This window comes from Apodemus sylvaticus, chromosome 1 (genome assembly GCF_947179515.1).
Source record: "Apodemus sylvaticus chromosome 1, mApoSyl1.1, whole genome shotgun sequence".
Taxonomy (NCBI): Eukaryota; Metazoa; Chordata; class Mammalia; order Rodentia; family Muridae; genus Apodemus; species Apodemus sylvaticus.
The window spans coordinates 28,490,227-28,514,421 of record NC_067472.1 but is presented as its reverse complement, the minus strand read 5'-3'; the positions used below and the strand labels follow the sequence as shown (position 1 = coordinate 28,514,421).

The following is a 24,195-nucleotide window of genomic DNA, read 5'->3' as shown; positions in this document are numbered from 1 at the left end:
ATCTAAGCAACAAGAGTGACTGCCCTTCTAGAGTCCTGGTTCTGATGTATGAAACGTGTTATGATTTGTTCTTCAGACAGCTTCATATTTGATATCACAGTTTGGGCCTGGCCTCTTACTTTATCAGTATATTAGGATTTCGTTACTGAAAATCAAAAGTATGACTTTTAGGAGAAATCATGTAAAAAATAGACATTATTATTAATTTTAAAACAGTCACATGATGACACATTCTCTTGATGGTCATAATTTTCACTAAAACAAATGATTCAACAAATCAAACAACAACTTAAAAATCAGAGATAATTAAGGACATAAAATGCCAAGAAAGAAAACATTTCTGCTTATAAAAGCAAGAGACTTTCAGAAAGGTTAAGAACATAAAAAGCTAAAGTTGAGTGTCACCACCATTTTTCCTTAAAATTGTTAAAATTTGCTCAGAAACCTCTCTTCTAGCATTTAATCCCAGTATAAAATCAAAATGACTAAATTTAGAAAGAATCTTATGGTATATGAGGTTGGGGATTTTGGGTTTCAAAATTGCAACATCTTCTGGGTCAGACAAAAAATCTTTTAAACCAGTAAAGATGGCAGTTGGAACCTTCATGTCTTCCACATTGTATACTGGAGGAGTAGTCTGAAGGAAAAGGACAAAGAACAATGCGTTAACAAAAAGGTTGACAAAAATTCAACAAAACATCAATCAAAACAGCAATCTCCTCATGGCTTATTCTCATCCGTGACAGGATAATTGTAATGACACTTATTACATCCATAGAAATCACTGATCTCGGACTCTGCCAGGTAAAAATTAATCTTATTTTTATATGTTTGCTTACTTTAGTTTTGTCACACCTTCAATCTATGTAGTCTATACTTCTTTCTTGCTGGAATTCTCCCCTCTCAGTATCCTTAACCTTGAGGTTATTGCTAAGTGCCACTAGCCCCTATTATAGTGGTCTGTCATCCAAGCTTGAATCATACAAGTCCAAAGTCCTGAACCTGGATCTTTACATGTGAAATGTCTATATCAATAAATGTCTGATAAATCCCACAAAACTTTGAGAGATTAAAATAATGTGTTAGGGAGAACATTGTCACAGTATCATAATACAAAAGATAATGGTATTCATTTTGATTCCTCTCAAAATTCTGTGCAGTCCCTCTTCCTAAGAAAAATATTCCAAAGTCTTATTTGAAATCAAAGGTTAGATTTCTTCTACTATATAGCTTTTTAAAGGACCAGACCATTGAATCTCAAGAAGAGACTTACCTGATTGTAGTGTTGCATATTCAGAGATTTACTTCCCCAATCGTAAGCTTCAAATACACCACTTCTAATTGCCTTAAACACAGAGAAAACATACCATTACTTACAAAGCCTTAGATTATGATAGAACCAACATTTATTGAGTTCTAGTGCCTCTTTTTACAGTAATGAAACATTGGTACAGATAAACCCAGTACATTTTTTATCCTAATGATATTGTCTGATGAATGTCTACTAAATTAAAGTCCTAGAGAATTACACAACATATGAATAAGTATAGAGAAGACCTTAAAAATATAAATTTATGTTTATAACAGTTCAAATGAAATATACTTTACAACCATTTTAATAATGCTTAAAGTGTATCAATTAATATGTACTCCACAGCAAGAACAGTCAATAAGTTGAGAAAATATCATCCATGAATGGTAAAATTAGTTACTTAGGCAAAGTCATGTATCATTTTATGCTATATTTAGTTTTAGTTGTGTATAGCAAATATTAGCTTATAATTATTTTTTTTATTATTCGATATAATTTATTTACATTTCAAATGATTTCCCCTTTTCTAGCCCCCCCACTCCCCGAAAGTCCCGCAAGCCCCCTTCTCTTTCCCTGTCCTCCCACCCACCCCTTCCCACTTCCCCGTTCTGGTTTTGCTGAATACTGTTTCACTGAGTCTTTCCAGAACCAGGGGCCACTCCTCCTTTCTTCTTGTACCTCATTTGATGTGTGGATTATGTTTTGGGTATTCCAGTTTTCTAGGTTAATATCCACTTATTAGTGAGTGCATACCATGATTCACCTTTTGAGTCTGGGTTACCTCACTTAGTATGATATTCTCTAGCTCCATCCATTTGCCTAAGAATTTCATGAATTCATTGTTTCTAATGGCTGAATAGTACTCCATTGTGTAGATATACCACATTTTTTGCATCCACTCTTCTGTTGAGGGATACCTGGGTTCTTTCCAGCATCTGGCAATTACAAATAGGGCTGCTATGAACATAGTAGAACATGTATCCTTATTACATGGTGGGGAGTCTTCTGGGTATATGCCCAGGAGTGGTATAGCAGGATCTTCTGGAAGTAAGGTGCCCAGTTTTCGGAGGAACCGCCAGACTGATTTCCAGAGTGGTTGTACCAATTTGCAACCCCACCAGCAGTGGAGGAGTGTTCCTCTTTCTCCACACCCTCTCCAACACCTGCTGTCTCCTGAATTTTTAATCTTAGCCATTCTGACTGGTGTAAGATGAAATCTTAGGGTTGTTTTGATTTGCATTTCCCTAATGACTAATGAAGTTGAGCATTTTTTAAGATGCTTCTCCGCCATCCGAAGTTCTTCAGGTGAGAATTCTTTGTTTAACTCTGTACCCCATTTTTTAATAGGGTTGTTTGGTTTTCTGGAGTCTAACTTCTTGAGTTCTTTATATATATTGGATATTAGCCCTCTATCTGATGTAGGATTGGTGAAGATCTTTTCCCAATTTGTTGGTTGCCGATTTGTCCTCTTGATGGTGTCCGTTGCCTTACAGAAACTTTGTAATTTTATGAGGTCCCATTTGTCAATTCTTGCTCTTAGAGCATACGCTATTGGTGTTCTGTTCAGAAACTTTCTCCCTGTACCGATGTCCTCAAGGGTCTTCCCCAGTTTCTTTTCTATTAGCTTCAGAGTGTCTGGCTTTATGTGGAGGTCTTTGATCCATTTGGATTTGAGCTTAGTACAAGGAGACAAGGATGGATCAATTCGCATTCTTCTGCATGCTGACCTCCAGTTGAACCAGCACCATTTGTTGAAAAGGCTATCTTTTTTCCATTGGATGTTTTCAGCCTCTTTGTCGAGGATCAAGTGGCCATAGGTGTGTGGGTTCATTTCTGGATCTTCAGTCCTGTTCCATTGATCCTCCTGCCTGTCACTGTACCAATACCATGCAGTTTTTAACACTATTGCTCTGTAGTATTGCTTGAGGTCAGCTTATAATTATTTTTAATTATGAAATGTGTTTAAGTATAAGAATCTAAATTAATGCTTATAAGAAGAATAAAATGTAAAATATTAAATTAGTATTTGCAGAAGTTATTTCATTACTCTATAATTCAAGTGAATTCAGAATATAGTTCAGAATAATTTGGTTGCTCTTTAGATTAATATTTTATGTAATAAAATTTGTATCCTTCATATATAATTTAATTTATATAATTTTTCTTTAATAACACAACAGCATTTTCAAAAATATTAAGATAGATTTAAATTAAATATTCTTTGTATCTAAAAATAGAAAAACTTAACAAAGTATAATGATCAGAAGTAAACAGCAGAAACAAATGTTGAAAGAATTGCAGAACCTCGGATAGAATTTTGTCAACAAAGCAATATAAAGCAGTGTCCCTTAGGATGTGACATATTCTGACTTATTTATAATGGATAATAGAAGAAATTTTTTCATCCCAGTAAAGACACAAGATATGCAATAGTCATGCTCATGTATGTAATTTAAGTGGTATATGTTTGAACAAAAATAAAAACAAAACAAAACAACCTTGTAAGATGGTTTGTACTCTGTGTAAGTACTAGTTTACATCTTGTGAAGTGACATTAGTCCAATCATATCATGTTATCTAAGTACATAAAAAAGCTATCACAGTTTACTCATAGACCTTAAGGGCACCTACAATTCTAATTTTGCATCAATCTATTAAAATAATTACTAAAATTATTGATATATATATATATATATATATATATATATATATATATATATATATATATATATATATATATATTTGAATAAAAAGCCTTTTTCTCTGAGGATAAAATGATGTGACCTTTCTTCTTTTCTCTCGTTTTTCTACAACGGTTCTATGTGTTGATAAATTCCTTCTAATCTATCAATTTGGATGGAGTTTCCTGACTGCAAAGACAACTGGGGAAGATTTTCTGGAACTTAAAAAAGTGGGGGTCTTTCAAAATCAGAAGGAAAGAAAGAGATATATTGCAAAAGATGTACCTGTCCATAATGTATAAGAATTTTGACTGATGTTCCTGCTAGATTGAGCTTTACATATACATCAATGCGGCTCTAGGAGAGAGTCAGACACAACATATATTTGTCAGAATTTAATTTCCTTCCACAGAAACAAATCTTTCAAAAGAGTGAGGCTGAATGTGAACTAACACACATACAAATAAAACACTCATGAACATAAAATACAAAGCTTAAAGCTATCTATCTCCAATCAGTTTATAATGGAAGTCTGGATTTTGACCACAGTAAGGAATCTAAATATTATTGTTACAATCAGAAAAGTTTTCATTTTAATTTTCTGAAACAAAAATACAATTACATCATTTTTCACTTTCTATGCCCTCCAACCCCTACCACCTACACTACTTTGCTCTCTCTAAAATTTGTGAACTTTGAAGTCTTTTTTCTTTGATTACATATTACTATGTATTATTATTCCTAACTATGTAAATACAACCTTCTCAAGCCATAAAATGTTATTTGCATGTCTATGATTTCAGGGCTCACCACTGGGTTTCATTAAGCAGAAATAATACTCACACCAACAGTTTGGTATGAGCTTGTCTTGAGAGTTGACCCTAATTTTTTTTTAACATTACATACATATTTTGTATGTTTTGATGTTAAGTAGTTAGAAGGATGTTGCTTGCTAAGACGGTAAAAGATTTAGCAAAGTTTAGATATTAACAAAATCCAAGCCAGTTCATTTACTTCTCATGTATTAAAGAATTTCTTTTTGTTAATGATTCATATTCTATGTGGAAGCTTACATGGAGCTATTCGTAATTCTGGATCACAAGTGTTGAATTAAGTGAACAATTACTTTATGAATGACAGAGGATGCATTCACCGAATGGAGTAGAAGAAAAGATGAAACTCGTCAGTACCTGACACAATCATTCATTCATAATTGGTGGACAACAGATCTGCTGTGCTCTCATGTTAAGAATATGGAATTGTATGCAAATCACACCTTGATTTTAATATATACTCTACTAAATAAATTAAAGTTTAATTTACCAGATAGAATTGTTATCTCAACAGCACACACACACACACACACACACACACACACACAAAACAATGAATTTGAAAGGAAACAACACCTACCATATTTAACTGCTCTGGAGAAAATCCACCCATTGATCCCATCATAGTAGCACAACCAGCATTGATCAAGTTAATATCGCATACATATTCACCCAGCTTACTGGAAACTACAGTAGGTAAAAATTCTTTTTCACCAAAAAGGAGCTGAAATTGACAAATGTGAAGAGCAGCTTTTAGTGTGAGAAAGTATTTTGTCTGATAGAAGCACAATGTTTATAGGGAGTAAGACAAAAGACAAAACTATTGTGTCTTGCTGGAGGATGGATTGGTTTAGTTTACAGATTATGACATTCAATTCATGAACATTGTGGGGTGAGGGCAATCTTTCTGCTTCTTTATTGGGGAGGGTTTATTCAGGTTTAATGCCTGGTAGACCTGTTGACCTAAACACTGTACAGAAGTGGCTATATTTTGAAGTATGCTTAGCATAAAATAAAAACATGTCCACACAAAAACTTGCAAATGAGCAAATTAGGGGAAAAACATGGAAAACTCTGTCAGTAGTAGTATACAAATTAAGTGAATGTATTACATTTACACAACAGATTATTATTCTTTCACAGAGAAGGATCCCATAACACTCCACCAGAGATGAACTAGCAGTATTTACACCAACTGAGATAGTGAAGACAGAGGACACCAAAGCCCATGATTCCATCATGATGAAATGACTAAGATCAACAACTATATCAGACACACAGGTGATTCAAGGATGCTGGGGGAATGAGACAGTGGCAGCTTATTTTAGAAATGATATCAGATAGTGTTAATTGAAACACACAAAAAATACATACAAAACAAGAGTTCTCCAACACTGCATATTAGGCTGTGAGAGAGTGTAACATGAAAAATATGATTATAACTAGCTGAGTCTTATAGTATATATCTGTTGCCCAAACAGTATTCCCAGCTTTGTAAACTTTATAGACAAATGAGATTTCAAAAAGTCCAAAGCAGCTAAGGTTTTGATCCAAGTAGAAGTTGAAATTCAAAGATCCATAGAGAATCTAATCTGATTTCATCTTACTATGAACTGCACATCTAGTTGAGGATAGAAACTCAAGGCCAGGCAATGGAACTGGAAAGACTCAGGAGTACTGAAGGTTTGTGAGGAGGCTGTCCCCAAGCAGCATAATAATTAAATGTTTTAGTTATAATTAGACTGTAACTATCCTAGAGGGTGAAATTAGACTTCTGTAATCCTTATATCCTGTCACTCTGTATTTATTAATAGAATATTATTGGAATACTTTGTGGTAATAAAGTCAGTGACACAAATAAAATAGGGCCATGAATTTTTGATATATAAAACCATGTCTCAAAAAATAAATGAAATAAATCAAATAGAGAATAAATGTAAATGCTAAATTAGTAAATGTGAACCCAATTGTTCTGCCTGCTTGGCAAAAATAGAAAATGATTCATAGATAAGATATAAATTTAGAAAAATGTGAGGTTTGTCTCAGGAGTGAAAGTTGTTTTAAATCTCAGAAAATTGATAATTCACCTTTTAACAAACTAGGAAAGAAATAATGCAGGATCTCAGTAGATATAGAGCAAGCATACAGCAATATCTGCCCATCATATCTCATTAACAGCTAGCAATATAAGTTAACATCCTCTGACTATGAAGTCATCCATCTGGGAAAAGGTCACAGACTAAATACTTTGTACCTAACAATGTGATACAACATTTCTCTTGCTACATCTATGAATGTTTATTCTATAGTAGACTGCCAATATAAAAGGTCAATTTAAAAACATCTGTGGTCATGAGAATGGGTGTCATTTTCTTTAGTGGTGATTTGTCCCTCCCTACACAACCCCTTGTCATGTTCATGCAGGAAACCTAATTAGGCTGTGAATCACAAACAACAAAACAAAACAAAACAAAACTAAAAGAGCAACAAAACCCCCAAACCAACAACAACAAAAAACAAAAAATAACAACAACAAAAACAACAAAATACAAAAAAAGGAGGATATGAAAGTAGAGGGGGAATGAGTTGGAAAGTATGCCATTCAGAAGCAGGATTATGGATATGAGAGGATAATGAGTTGAATATAATCAATACACTGTGAACATGTATGATGTGGTCAAATGAATAGGGAAAAGAAGTCTGTACTATATAAAACATAATCTATATATCAAATATAATGAATCTACAAGTGCACAAAAAATAATTGCTTCAAATTAGTCATTGTGTAGAACAGAACCAAACACACACACACACACACACACACACACACACATTTGAGATGTAACAAACAACAGAAATCATTTTAAAGAAAACCCTAAGTAGAGTTATGATCTGGTTTGGGAAGATGGATGACAGAGAAAATGAAGAAGTTATTTGTTCTGTTTTGTTTTTCGTGTATAGTTGATGTAAATTAGGATCTTGGTTTAACTTCTGAAATAGAACAAATGTAGGCGATTCAGAATACCTGCCATCCAGGAATACTATGAATGTTTTCACAGCATAGAATGCCCAACCATCCTTCTCAGAATCTTAAAGCCAGGATAGTTACTGAAGATAATGATATCCCCAAGGACAGATTGAAATTTATTATAAAAAAGAAAGTTTTAAAATCACATGCTAATTTAATCCCTCCCTGTTTTTCTTGTTGTCTTTGAGAGATTTTTCTGTGTATTGTAAGCATGCCTGGCACTGCCTATGTAGCTGGCCATAAACTCAGAATTGTTCTGTTTGTTCTGCATTTATAGTTATGGACTAGTCATCCTAAAATTGCATGAAAATTTTCAAGGAACTATGAAATACTTTGAAATAGCTGGGAATATAAACAAGATGGGAATGAAGTTTTTCATTCTCAAGACACATTGACGGTACAGGTGGAATTTAAAATTTCACAAGTCTTTATCTGCAGTCACATGGTAAATGCCAATAACACTGCACTTGGCACTCTAAATCAAGCAGACAGTGAGAAGTGCTGAAGAACTTTAAGTGAAGGAAAGGATGTCCAGGAACTTTTTTGATGATGAACATATATTGATGATGGCAAATGATATCAGAGACAGAGTTGGAATCCTGATGCTCTCATAAGATAAAACACATACTGAGAAAAGGGAAAACTTGAGGGGTGATATTTGCAATAACTTTAATTATCTTTAATGAAAACATATCCTAATGGTTCTACTGTATTATTGTAATAACTTTATAACAGAAATAATGATATTAAGAACAAGCAATGGACAGATCATGGAAACAGAAACTAAACAGAGACACATTGAAACTAACAGAAGTTATGAACCAAATGGATCTAAGCAATATCTATTGAATGTCTAATTCTAAAAGAATAGAATATACTTCCTTCTCAGCTCTTCATGGAACCTCCTCCAAAACTGACCATATAATTGGTAACAAAACAAGACTCAACAGATACAAGAAGATTGAAATAATTCCATGCATCCTATCAGATCACCATGGATTAACGCTGGTCTTCAATAACAACAGAAACAACAGAACACCCATATATACCTGGAAACTGGACAATTTTCTACTCATTGATAACTTGGTGAAAGAAGAAATAAAAAGACATTAAAGATTTCTTAAAACTTAATGAATTGAAGGCACAACATACCAAAACTTATGGGACACAGTGAAAGCAGTGCTAAGAGGAAAACTCATAGCTCTAGGTGCCTCCAAAATGAAACTGGAGAGAGCATACACTAGCAGCTTCATAGCACACCTGGAAGATTTAGAACAAAAAGAAGCAAATATACCCAGGAGAGGTAGAAAGCAGGAAAAAATCAAACTCAGGGCTGAAATTTACAAGGGACAAACAAAAATAACTACACAAAGAATCAACAAAACCAGGAGCTGGTTATTTGAGAAAACCAAAAAGATACATAAACCGTTAGCCAGAGTAACCAGAGGACTCAGAGACAGTATCCAATTTAACAAAATCAGAAATGAAAAGGGAGACATAACAAGCAAAACTGAAGAAATACAAAAAAATAAACAGATCCTACTACAAAAACCTAGAATCAACAAAACTGGAAAATCTGGATGAAATGGACAATTTTCTAGACAGTACTAAAGTTAAGTCAGGATCAAATAAACCCTCTAAACAGTCCCATAACCCCTAAAGAAATTGAAGCAGTCATTAATAGATTACTAACGTAAAAAAGCACAGGACGCTATTGGTGTTCTGTTCAGAAACTTTCTCCCTGTACTGATGTCCTCAAGGGTCTTCCCCAGTTTCTTTTCTATTAGCTTCAGAGTGTCTGGCTTTATGTGGAGGTCCTTGATCCATTTGGAGTTGAGCTTAGTACAAGGAGACAAGGATGGATCAATTCGCATTCTTCTGCATGCTGACCTCCAGTTGAACCAGCACCATTTGTTAAAAAGGCTATCTTTTTTCCATTGGATGTTTTCAGCCTCTTTGTCGAGGATCAAGTGGCCATAGGTGTGTGGGTTCATTTCTGGATCTTCAATCCTGTTCCATTGATCTGTCTGTCTGTCCCTGTACCAATACCATGCAGTTTTTAACACTATTGCTCTGTAGTATTGCTTGAGGTCAGGGATACTGATTCCCCCAGATTTTCTTTTGTTGCTGAGAATAGTTTTAGCTATCCTGGGTTTTTTGTTGTTCCAGATGAATTTGATAATTGCTCTTTCTAACTCTGTGAAGAATTGAGTTGGGATTTTGATGGGTATTGCATTGAATCTGTATATTGCTTTTGGCAAAATGGCCATTTTAACTATATTGATTCTACCGATCCATGAGCATGGGAGGTTTTCCCATTTTTTGAGGTCTTCTTCCATTTCCTTCTTCAGAGTCTTGAAGTTCTTGTCATACAGATCTTTCACATGTTTGGTAAGAGTCACCCCAAGATACTTTATATTGTTTGTGGCTATTGTGAAGGGGGTCATTTCCCTAATTTCTTTCTCAGCCTGCTTATCCTTTGAGTATAGGAAGGCCACTGATTTGCTTGAGTTGATTTTATAACCTGCCACTTTGCTGAAGTTGTTTATCAGCTGTAGGAGCTCTCTAGTGGAGTTTTTTGGGTCACTTAGGTAGACTATCATGTCGTCTGCAAATAATGATAGTTTGACTTCCTCCTTTCCAATTTGTATCCCTTTGACCTCCTTATGTCGTCGAATTGCCCGAGCTAGTACCTCAAGTACAATATTGAAAAGATAAGGAGAAAGGGGGCAGCCTTGTCTGGTCCCTGATTTCAGTGGGATTGTTTCAAGTTTCTCTCCATTTAGTTTGATGCTGGCTACCGGTTTGCTGTATATTGCTTTTACTATGTTTAGGTATGGGCCTTGAATTCCTGTTCTCTCCAAGACTTTAAGCATGAAAGGATGCTGAATTTTGTCAAATGCTTTTTCAGCATCCAATGAAATGACCATGTGGTTTATGGGACCTCATAAGGTTACAGAGTTTCTGTAAGGCAAAGGACACCATCAAGAGGACAGATTGGCAACCAACAAATTGGGAAAAGATCTTCACCAATCCTACATCAGATAGAGGGCTAATATCCAATATATATAAAGAACTCAAGAAGTTAGACTCCAGAAAACCAAACAACTCTATTAATAAATGGGGTACAGAGTTAAACAAAGAATTCTCACCTGAAGAACTTCGGATGGCGGAAAAGCATCTTAAAAAAATGCTCAACTTCATTAGTCATTAGGGAAATGCAAATCAAAACAACACTAAGATTTCATCTTACACCAGTCAGAATGGCTAAGATTAAAAATTCAGGAGACAGCAGGTGTTGGAGACGGTGTGGAGAAAGAGGAACACTCCTCCACTGCTGGTGGGGTTGCAAATTGGTACAACCACTCTGGAAATCAGTCTGGTGGTTCCTCCGAAAACTGGGCACCTCACTTCCAGAAGATCCTGCTATACCACTCCTGGGCATATACCCAGAGGATTCCCCACCATGTAATAAGGATACATGCTCTACTATGTTCATAGCAGCCCTATTTATAATTGCCAGATGCTGGAAAGAACCCAGGTATCCCTCAACAGAAGAGTGGATGCAAAAAATGTGGTATATCTACACAATGGAGTACTGTTCAGCCATTAGAAACAACGAATTCATGAAAATCTTAGGCAAATGGATGGAGCTAGAGAACATCATACTAAGTGAGGTAACCCAGACTCAAAAGGTGAATCATGGTATGCACTCACTAATAAGTGGTTATTAACCTAGAAAACTGGAATACCCAAAACATAATCCACACATCAAATGAGATACAAGAAGAAAGGAGGAGCAGTCCCTGGTTCTGGAAAGATTTAGTGAAACAGTATTCGGCAAAACCAGAACGGGGAACTGGGAAGGGGTGGGAGGGAGGACAGGGAAAGAGAAGGGGGCTTATGGGACTTTTGGGGAGTGGGGGGGGCTAGAAAAGGGGAAATCATTTGAAATGTAAATAAATTTTAATAAAAAATTTTAATAAAAAAAAAGAAAAAAAAAGCATAGGACGAGATAGTTTTAGTACAGAATTCTATCAGACCTTCAAAGAAGATCAAATACCAATATTCTTCAAACTATTCCACAAAATAGAAACATAAGAAACACTATCCAATTTGTACTAAGAAGCCACAGTTACGCTATTATGTAAACCACACAGAGACCCAACAAAGAAAGAGAACTTCAGAACAATTTCTCTTACGAATATTGATGCAAAAATACTCAATAAAATTCTCTCAAAGTGAATTCAAGAACACATCAAAACAATCATCCACTATGATCAGGTTGACTTCATCCTAGGAATGCAGGGCTGGACAGTATATTGAAATCCATCAATGCAATACATAAACAAACTCAAAGAAAAAAAAAACCCACAACTTTTGAGCTCAGAGGACTAAGGACACAGGATTATAGGCCCACAGGAGGAACAAACTCCAGCCAGTGACAAGAATACCAACTAGCACCAGATGGCAAAAGGCAAGCACAAGAACCCTGCCAACAGAAACCAAGGCCACATGTCAACATCAGAATCCAGTTCTCCCACCACAGCAAGTCCTGGATACCCCAACACACTGGAAAAGCAAGAATTGGATTCAAAATTGTATCTCATGATGCTGATAGAGGGCTTCAAGAAAGACTTAAATAACCCCCTTAAAGAAATACAGGAGAACATCAGTCAACAGGTAAAAGCCCTTAAAGAGGAAACACAAAAATCTTTTAAAGACATACAGGAGATCATGGGTCAACAGACAGAAGCCCTTAAAGAAGAAACACAAAAATCCCTTAAAGAATTACAGGAAAACACAATCAAGTGAAGGAACTGAACAAAACCATCCAGGATTTAAAAGTGGAAGTTGAAACAATAAAGAAATCACAAAGTGAGACATCTCTGGAGATAGAAAACCTTGGAAAGAATTCAGGAGTCATAGATGCAAGCATCAACAACAGAATGCAAGAGATAGAAGAAAGACTCTCTGTCTGAAGATCCATAGAAAACATTGACTCAAAAGTCAAAGAAAATGCAAAATGCATAAAGCTGGTAACACAAAGCATCCAGGAACTCCAGGACACAATGGGAAGACCAAACCTAAGGATTATACATATAGACAAGAGCGAGGATTTACATCTTAAAGGCCCAGTAAATATCTTCAACAAAATTGTAGAAGAAAACTTCCCTAACCTAGAGAAAGAGATGCCCATGAGCATACAAGAAGCCTTCAGAACTCCAAACAGACTGGACCAGAACAGAAAGTCCTCCCGACATATAATAATCAAAACACCAAATTTACTAAACAAAGAAAGAATATTAAAAGCCATAAGGGAAAAAGGGCAAGTAACTTATAAAGGCAGACCTATCAGAATCACACAGGACTTCTCACTAGATAGCTAGAAGATCCTGGGCAGACTTCATACAGACCCTAAGAAAACACAAATGCCAGCCCAGGCTACTATACCCAGCAAAACTCTCAATCATCATAGATGGAGAAACCAAGATATTCGATGATAAACCAAATTTATACAGTATCTTTCCACAAATCCAGCCCTACAAAGGATAACTGAGGGAAGATGCCAACACAAGGAGGGAAACTACACTCTATAAAAAGCAAGAAAGTACTCTTCTTCCAACAAACCCAAAAGAAGATACCCACACAAACATAAAAATAACATAAAAAATAACAGGAAGCAACAATCACTATTCCCTAATATCTCTTAACAACAATGGACTCAACTCCCCAATAAAAAGACATAGACTAACAAAATATTTCTCATGTAAATCTTCAATTTTATCAGAAAATGTTTGCAATTCCCCTTTTAATTAATTTAGTAATTTCTTTCATGTCTACCAGTTTATCTATATTATTTTTCATGATAATCTTCAATTTTAATGTCTTTCTATTATTTTTCCTCTATTTTATCAGAAATGTTTTCAATGTAAATCTTTGATTTTATCACAAATGTTTCTAATTCCACCTTCAATTAATTTAGAAATAGTTTTTACATCAACCATTCTTTATGTAAAATTTTCCATGAAATAGTCAATTTTAATGTGTTTGTCTATTTCTTGAATTTAATCAGAAATATTTCCCATGCAAATCTTCATTGTTATCTGAAAATATTTATGATTCCACCTTCAATCAACTTAGAATTATCTTTATGCCTATCATTTTATCTATATCATTTCCATGATAATCTTTAATTTTAACATGTTTTTATATATATTTCTACAATTTTATCAGAAATATTTTCCATGGAAATCTTCAAGTTTATCAGAAAATGTTTATAATTCCACTTTTAATCAACTTAGGAATACTTTTATGCCTACCATATTATATCTATATAAAATTTTCCATGATAATCTTCAATTCTAACATCTTTCTACAATTTTATCAGAAATATTTTCCATGGAAATCTTCAATTCTATCATAAACTGTTTCTATCTCATATTTCAATTAATTTAGCAATGTTTTACATGTCTACCTCTTTACTCTTTAATTTTCCATGAAAATTGTCAATTTTAACATGTTTATCTGAAATATTTTCCATGTAAATCTTTAATTTTATCATGAAGTGTTTTTACTTCCCTTTACTTCCCTTTTCAATAAATAAAAAATATTAAAATAAAAAAAAAGAAAAAAACACTTGATAATCTCATAGATGCGGGGAAAGCATTTGACAAAATTCAACACCCCTTCATGTTAAAGTCTTGGAAAGATCAGGAATCAAGGCCCATATCTAAACACAGTAAAAACAATATACAGCAAACCAGCAGCCAACATTTTCTCTAAATGGAGAGAAAATTCAAGCAATCCCACTATAATCAGGGGCTAGGCAAGGCTGCCCACTCTCTTCCTACATATTCAATATAGTACTCAAAGTCCTAGTCAGAGCAATAAGACAACAAAAGGGGGTCAAAGGGATACAGATTGGAAAGGAAGAAGTCAAAAAATCACAATTTGCAGATGATGTGATAGTATACTTAAGTGACCCCGAAAATTTCCCCAGAGAACTTCTACAGCTGATACAAAACTTCAGCAAAGTGGCTTGATATAAAATTAACTCAAATAAATCGGTAGCCTTCCTCTACTCAAGGGATAAATGGGCTGAGAAAAAAAACTAGGGAATGAGACCCTTTATAAAGTCACAAATAATATAAAATCCATTGTTGTGACTCTCATCATGAAAGTGAAAGATCTGTATGATAAGAACTTTAAGTCTCTGAGGAAAGAAATCAGAGAAGACTTCAAAATACAGAAATATATCCCATGTATATGGATTTGCAAGTTTAATATAGTAAAAATGGCCATCTTGTCAAAAGCAATCTATAGATTCAATGCAATCCCCATCAAAATTCCAACTCAATTCTTCATAGAGTTAGAAAGAGCAATTTGCAAATTCATTTGGAGTAACCAAAAACACAAGATAGTGAAAACTATTTTCAAAAATAACAGAATTTCTGGGGGAATAACCATGCCTGACCTTAAGCTGGATTACAGAGCAGTAGTGATAAAAACTGTATTTTATAGGTACAGAGACAGACAGGTAGATCAATGGAATAGAACTGAAAATGCAGACATGAACCCACACACCTATGGTCATTTCACTTTTGACGAAGAAGCTAAAACCATCTAGTTGAAAAAATACAGCATTTTCAATGAATGGTGCTGATTCAACTGGCCATCAGCATGTAGAAGAATACAAATTCAAGATAAGACCATTCTTATCTCCTTGTATAAAGCTCAAGTCCAAGTGTATCAAGGACCTCCACATAAAACCAGATGCACTAAATCTACTAGAAGACAAAGTGGGGAAGAGCTTTGAACACATGGGCACAGGGGATAATATCCTGAACAGGACACCAGTGGCTCAGGCTCTAATATTAACAATTGACAAATGGGATCTCATAAAATCACAAAGCTTCTGTAAGGCAAAGAACATTGTCAATAGGACAAAACAGCAGTCATCAGATTGGGAAAAGGTCTTTACCAATATCCAATAGATGGTTAGTATCTAATATATATGAAGAACTAAAGAAGTTAGACTCCAGAGAATCAAATAATCCTATTAAAAAATGGGGTACAGAGCTAAACAAAGAATTCCCATCTGAGGAATACTGAATGGCCAAGAAGCACCTATAGAAATATCCTTAGTCATCAGGGAAATGCAAATCAAAACAACTCTGTGATTCCATCTCACACCAATCAGAATGGCTAAGATCAAAACTCAGGTGAGAGAAGATACTGGTGAGGATGTGGAAAAAGAGGAACACTTCTCCATTGTTGGTGAGATTGCAAGCTGGTACAACCACTCTTGATTTCAGTCTGGCAGTTCCTCAGAAAATTAGATATATTAGTACCCGAGGACCTAGGTATACCACTCCTGAGCACATATCCAAAAAATCCCCAACATATATCAAGGACACTTGCTCCACTGTGTTCATAGCAGCCTTATTTATAATAGCTAGAAGCTGGAAAAAAACCCAGTTGTCCTTCAACAGAAGAATGGATATAGAAAATGTGGTACATTTGCTCAATGAAGTACTGCTCAGCTATTAAATGTAATGACTTCATGCAATTCTTAGGTAAATGGATGGAACTAGAAAATTGCATCCTGAGTTAGGTAAAACCAGTCACAAAAGAATACACATAGTATGCACTTACTACTAAGTGGATATGCCCAAAAGCTTGGAGTACCCAAGGTACAATTCACCGAACACATGAAGCTCAAGAAGAAGGAAGACCAAAATGTGGATGCTTCAGTCCTTCTTAGAAGGGGAAACAAAATACGGGAGGAAATATGGAGACAGTGTTGTACAGAAACTGAAGGAAAGGCCATCCAGAGACTACGCCTCCCCCCCCCCCCCCACCCCGGGGATACATCCCACATGCAGTCACCAAACCCAGACACTATAGTGGATGCCAATAGTTGTTTGATGATAGGAGCCTGATGTAGCTGTCTCCTGAGAGTTTCTGCCAGAGCCTGACAAATACAGACGTGGATGCTCAGAGCCATTCATTGGCCTGAGCAAGGAGTCCCCAATGGAGGAGTTCAAGAAAGAACTGAAGGATCTGAAGGGGTTTAACCCAACAGGAAGTACAACAATACCAACAAACCAGACCATCCCAGAGATCTCAGGCACTAAACCACCAACCAAAGAGTACACATGTAGGAACCCATGGCTCCAGCTACATATGTAGCAGAGGATGGTCTTGTCAGTCATCAGTGGAAGAAGAGGCCCTTGGTCCTGTGAACAAGGCTTGATGCCCCAGTGTAGGGTATGTCAGGGCAGAAAGGCAGTAGTGGGTGATGGGGGAACATCCTCTTAGAAACAGGGGGAGGGGGTGGGATAGGAGGTTGGGGGAGAAGGGAATAACATTTCACATGTAAATAAAGAAAATATTCAATAAAGAAAGATCAATGAAGAAATTTAGTCTATGCACAGGCAAAGCAATGACAAATATAAAGGAAAATATACCATTAATAAAAGTTAGTGTGCAGGTTTTAGGAATACAGTGGCAGAAAACTTGAAAGTGAAATATTAGATAAACTACATTAGGAAACATGTCAAACGATTGTCCTATACAAAGTGATCATCCCTAAACATGTGTACATACATGCAAGCAACACTGAATGGATTTAGTTGGTATGTATATGAGGTAGGATCTTCCCCTAATAATTAAACATTACAAGAGACCAATAACTGGGTGAGTAGGTGGGACCTCTGTGTTAGAAAGAGGAAGAGAGGAGGAGGAGGAGAGGAATGGCATCTTCAGGTTAGCAGTAGTGAGAGAGGCAGACAGGAGGTAGGAAGCCAGAGGCTGCTGCTTTTAGTGGATTTTTAACATAGAATAATTTGTAAAATTAAGATGCTAGCTTCTGTGCCCGGCAATTGTGTTACTGTTGATTCTAAACTAAGATTGTGGGGATATTTTCCTTCATGAGACAACTCAACTGGGTTCCACAGTAAGGTACAGCAGAAGAGTGTAGTGTGCAAGGGTACATCCCAGCCAACCATAGGGATTTGGAAGCGTGGTGTGTGTGTGACAATAGCCAGTAATAGAAATTTAGTGAGAATGGGGTAGAGAGCCCTGGGTAAAAGGAAAGAATATGGTCTCTGCCTGTTTACCAGGCTGTAAACAGACCGAGGCCGATTGCCCATGCTAGCCAGTATTAGCTTGGATGCCTTTTATACATGTCACGCAACATGTATATATGTATGTAAGGATAATAAGGAAAGAGTCAGTAATGAATTTGAGAAGGAGGGGGAACAGAGGAATTGGAAGAGTATAGAGAGGGATGGGAAAGTTATAGCTGTAATATTAACATAAAATTCTGAAAAATGAAAATTTAAATTAATAAGAACTAGATAAAAGATAAAATATAGATGAAAGATTACATCCATGCTAGAGAAAGTGCACAGGACAAAATGCATGCTGCCCAACTTTAAGGTGAGACTCCCCGTAGCCATCAAGACAGGTGATGTGGGTGAGTGAGCATTAGACTGTACTGGTAGATCTTTTCTTTAGCACTCTAACTTTGAGAAATGTAAGTATACCACCACTTTGAGTTTATCACAAACCTTGGTAGTCGTCGGAGAGATGTACAATCCAAGGTGTCCAACACCTTTGATATGTTTAACACTGTAAATTGGAGCCAGTAAAATGTTGAGTTTAATCTTTTCAGCCAGTTTTGGATTTGTAGCAAATGCTCCAATAGCTGAAAGACATTATATACAAATTTAGTTACTGTTCCCTCCTTCTTAACCTGTTTTCCAGAGATTATGTCTCTTCTCTGCCAGATATTTAAACTTGTTCCTGAAGATTTCCCTTAGTTTACTCATCAGAGTACTAAAATGTTAAACTCTTTAAGTTCCATTCAATTCACTCCTCCCCCTTCCACTTTCTGTGAATGACTCTGTTTATGATTTACCATTAGAAAAAAATCATTCTGGAAGAGGAAAAATATTCTGCCCTTTAAGAGATCTCTCTAATAAATTCTGGAATCCTATTTGGAATTTTCTGCTCTGGGCAATTCCACCTAGTTTATTTTGTTTTGTATTCTTGACAATGTGAGGCATGCTTACATTTACTAAAGACTTACAGATGGACTTTGAGTTTTTTTTTTTTTTTTTTGATTGCTGGCTCACTTATTTGAGACTGACTGTAATTAAGGATCAATTCAGCACTCTTATAAAATAAAATCTTCCCTGGCTCTTGGAAGAGACACCTACACAAAATATCACATATTGATTTTAAACTCTAGATTTTTAATTATCTACCTCCACATGTCCTCCATGTCGCATCTCCATTCCACTCATGCAGGTGTACACCAATATAGAAATCTACAATCTAAAATCTACAATCATTCTGTCTGTCACATTATAAATTGGACAAATGGACACATTAGTTAGAAATATCTTCCCTGAGAGTCAGACAGTAGGAACCATCTGCCCTTGGTCACATTTGTTCTTTGAAATAAACCCAAACAATATCAATCAAAGCTGTGTGACAGATGACCAAGACAGTGGAGAATAAAAAATAAAAAATAGAAAATAAAGCATTTTCTAAGAAAAATGGACACTCCAATTTTCAACATGTAGAAAAACATTTGAGAAAGAACACACGTGTGCACACACACAAACACACACACACACACACAACACAGTGAATATTTAGTCTCAGAAGTTCTAGGTATAGAGAACCCTAGGAGTACCTCACATATGTACTTCATTTAAATATTTTATGTACTAGAGGCTGTGATTTCAACATTTGACACTTTAAAGCAGGCTACAGTTGTTATCATCTGGCAGAGCTTCTCTGTGTTTTATAAAGAGGTGTAAATTATATGTGTATATTTGTATTCTTCGGGATACAATTTTAGCATTGTCCTTTTTTACATACCAATAAGGGTTCCTTGTGAATGACCAATATAGTAAATCTGCTTTTGTCCTGTTTTCTCCAGAATGAAATTAATGGTGGCTGGAAGGTCATATGTTATCATTTGATCATAACTGCAAGAAAATAGAATGGAGAAAAGGTGATGTAGTTACTAACCAATAAGTAATTCATTTCCATTTTAAATGATGTCTCCATGTGATCTATGTGAAGGGAGACATGGTTTGCAAAGTGGTGGTAATTATCAATTACTACCCACATGTTCACTATGTTTCCATCTATGATCACCATTTCTCTGTGATCACAAATTTCCTGTGACATTTGTCCACAATTATACACATTGCACAGAATTAAGCTAGCACTGCTATATCTACAATGAATGAACTGTTAGGCTTAATTTTGAAAACTTTTGGTTGAGAGCCAAATTTCTAAAAATTCTAGGTTCTCCACATGGACATTATATGATTTAAAATTGGAAATAGGAAATCTGTCCCAAGTTCCTTGTGGGGCTCAGGGAGGGAGGGAGGAAGGAAGGGAGGGAGGGAGGGAGGGATGGGGAGGGATGGGGAGGGAGAGAGAGACAGACAGAGAGACACAGAGAAAAAGAGACAGAGACAAAGTCAGAGACAGACAGACAGACAGAGATTGCTAAAGGTACAAAGACAAATCATGAAGGAGGTCAATTAAACAATCAGATGAGAGAATATTCTACTACTCTGAGACACAAAGTACTACTAACTGTCTCCCTTCTTCACTGCCTGTCAGTCTTCCTTCTAACAAAATATCAACAGTATCAGCTGAGAAGGCAGCTCATCGGAAAATAATTGAAGAGTGAGTTTGATCCCAAGACCCACAAAAACAAAAACAAAAACAGTTATGCTGGCGCTCACCTGAAATTCCAGCAATGCATGTGTAAAAATAAGCAGTTTTCCTGACCACCCAGCCTATCCTACTTAGAGATTCCCAAGCCGGAGGAATTTGTGCTCTGATCCTCACTAAATGCATGTACATTAATATATATGTATTTCATACACACAAGCATGTATGCACACACACACAAACCAGAATACATGCTTAAAGTAAAGAATAATGGGGATGGCTTGTACAAATGTCTACATTTACAAAATCATTGTTTCAAATATATCAAATTTACTTCAATGAAGCAATTTTATACAGACATGGGTGAGGTCTGTGAGAAGACTCCGGGAGCAAAGGCATTTGTTACCAGGTTTGTTGTCCTGAGTTTCATCCCCAGGACCAACATGGAAAAAGGAAATAGCCAAACATATTCTGAAGCATTTACATGAAATGATGCACCACACACACACACACACACACACACACACACCGTGCACACTCACACACACATACACACACAGATGCACACATGCACGCACAGGTACTCACACACATACACAGATACACACACACCTGCACAGATATACGCGCACATGCACAGATACACACACACATGCACAGATACACACACAAACACAAAAACAGATGCATGCACATGCACAGATACACACACAGAGACACATATGTACAGATACACACTCAGACACACATGCACAGATACACACAAACATGCACAGATTCACACACACACACACATGTACAGATACACACAGAGACACACATGAGTAGATACACACTAAATAAATAAATAAGTGCATTGATTAGCAGAGTAAGTAGTATTTCAGGAGTTGAAAATAGGTTATAATGATAATTTTATTATAATTATTATATGTTTTAGCTGTAATACAAAGTCCCAAACTATGTCACCCAAGTCAATCTTCTAAAATCACTCTAAATGAAATGCTTACAATCCTGTTCCACAAAATTACTTAACCATTAAAACATTTGACATTCTTTTAAGACAAAAGTAGTAATCACATGGAATTATTCCCTACCTAAAATCCCAGAATTCTTTAGAATCTGGGTTGAGGGTCATGTGTTTCTTTGCCCAGGTGCTTCCTCGGCTGTTTCCCAGCCACACATCGTACCCAGCATCTGCTAGGATGAAGGCCAGGCTGTTGTTGGGAGGATTGGAAACCCATGCACCAGCAGTTGCAAATAAGCCATGGAGACAAAATACTACCATCTTCGGGGCTGCAAAAGCAATCATGAAAATGCTTTACACCATTAGCATCTACTGAAATTATAAGCAAGAACATCAAACACTTATAATGAAATGAAAAGATTTTGAAACTAGCACACAGACATGTGCTAAGATTTCCTTTTACTTTTGTCAGTTAATGTTGATCATATGGAACTGGGCAAAAGAAGAGTCATTTCTACAGGACCTTGGTCTCCCTCACACCTCACCCTCTTCAACCATAAATTTCCTTCTTATATCTGTTTATCTTTCAGACATTATAGTTTGTAGTTATTTCAAAGGAATGATTCATACCTTATAAAATCCCAGAGACAAATATACAGAAATACCAATAACTAAACATATAAAGATTAATATGCAGTGTCTTTTAAGACTCACTGGACTCTAAGAACATCCAGGGCTTCTAGGTGGATATGAGGAATGAACTAAGCCTCATGTATCACCATCTGGAGCCTAAACTATGAATAGGCACAATAGGGAACCAATGGATCTCCCAGATGCTGTGTGCTTGTAAATAATTTAGGGGCTCAGCACCATCTGTAGAAACACATCCTCGTAGTGACCAATGAAAGCTAGGTTCCTTTAAGCCCCAGCTTTAGTCATGGGAATCCGGGAGCTCCATTGCTCTTCAGAAATTACTCAATTTGGAGGTAACTATTTAGCAAGTCATTGCTTAGCATGCCATTGCCTGAGGGTGCTGACTGCTCCACTGTTTCATTCAGATCTTACCTGAACTGTTAGCATTATTCTTCCCGTGAGGAATTCGGTTAATTGGAAGAATGTAGCCATCATCAGTCACAACCTCATATTCTTCACTTGGATATTCCCAGTATGTAATAATCTGACTCTACAACAGAAGAGACACCATAACGGATTTCATGAATCTTGTTTTATACACACTCACTTTTCATGATCCTTAAAATAGAATTATTTCTTCTTGGGTTTAAGTCATCATTCTGCTAACTTCAGATTGCAAGAGGTGCAACAATTTAGAAAGGATGAAATAAGTCAATAGAGATAAGGCAAATGCATTTAATTTTATTTGTGATGAGAATAGTATAGAAAATAATTGTATCTACCTGAAGACCAAGATATACCATTCTTGGGCATATACCCACAAGATGCCCCACCATGCCACAGAGGCATGTGTTCCACTATATTCATAGCAACCTTATTTGTGATAGTCAAAAGTTCTAAACAACCCAGATGTCCCACAAAGGAAGAATAGATACAGAAAATGTGGTTCATTTACACGATGGAATACTGCTCAGCTTTTAAGAACGAAGATATCACAAGTTTTTCAAGCAAACGGAAGGAACTAGAAAATATCATGAGTGAGGTAAGTCAGACCCAAAAGGACATGCATGGTCTGTACTCACTAATAAGTGGATATTAGCCAAAAACTAGAGAATACCCAGGACATAACACACAGGACTCAAGAAGGTTAACAAGCTATAGGACCCAAGTGAGTACCCCTCAATCCCACTTGGGAGGGGAAGAAAGCAGTCCTGGTGGTAGAGAGAGGGAGTGTCCTGGGTGGGAGAGGGAACAGGAAAGGGAAGAGGTGAACATGATCAGGTATTCTGGGTAGGAGGTGGGAAGGGGTGAACAGGACTGAAGTCCTCAGGGCCAGTAGAGAGAATGGATACAGGCAACCTTGGGAGGTAGGAGGTTGGGCAAAGCCTCCAGAATGTAGCAGAGACCTGGGAGGTGAGAGACTCACGACTCAAAAGGTGGGACCTCCGATGAAATGCTCGACAGTGGGGCATTTGAATCCACCTCCAGTGGAGGGACAAGAAGAGGTATGGGGTTGCCTCCCCACAGCCAAAAGCTCTGGCCCAGAATTCTTCCTCTCTGAAGAAATTTCAGGCATGAAGTGGATGAAACTTCAGGGATGAAAATGGAGAAAAGCCTGAGAGAACGGAGGTCCACTGACAGGCCTAAATTTGGATCCAGCTCAAGCGGAGGCCCAGGGCTCTCACACTGTTACTAATGCTGTGGTGTGCTTGCAGACAGGGACCTAGCATGGCTGCCATCTGAGACGCCCAGAAAAGCAGCTGAAAGAGTCAGATGCAGGTACCAGGACATCCTCTTGGAAATGGGCGATGTTGGGGGAAGGAGGTGTGGGATGGGGAATGGTTGGCAGAGGGGGCAGACCAGTATGGGGATGAAGCCTGGACTATAAAAAATAATTGAAGAATAAAAAATAAATCAAAAAGAGAATAGCTTACAACATTCATGTGAGCTTCAGGATTCTTGTTTGGTTCAAATAAACAAAATGTTTTTGCAAATCCATTCACAAGGCACATTGTTGTCAGCAGCCACAGCAT

General features: G+C 36.5%; 1 protein-coding gene across 1 annotated transcript; it reads right to left on the bottom strand.

Annotated features, from left to right (window-relative positions):
* Nucleotides 1-388: 388 nt before the first annotated feature.
* On the bottom strand, nt 389-24,195 carry LOC127677459 (tear acid lipase-like protein). Its single transcript, XM_052172542.1, has 9 exons — nt 24,097-24,195; nt 22,595-22,712; nt 21,660-21,858; nt 19,753-19,862; nt 18,432-18,568; nt 5,407-5,550; nt 4,279-4,350; nt 1,274-1,345; nt 389-637 (listed from the first exon to the last, which is right to left on the bottom strand). The coding sequence occupies exons 1-9, from the start codon at nt 24,193-24,195 to the stop codon at nt 389-391; spliced, it is 1,200 nt and encodes a 399-aa protein (XP_052028502.1).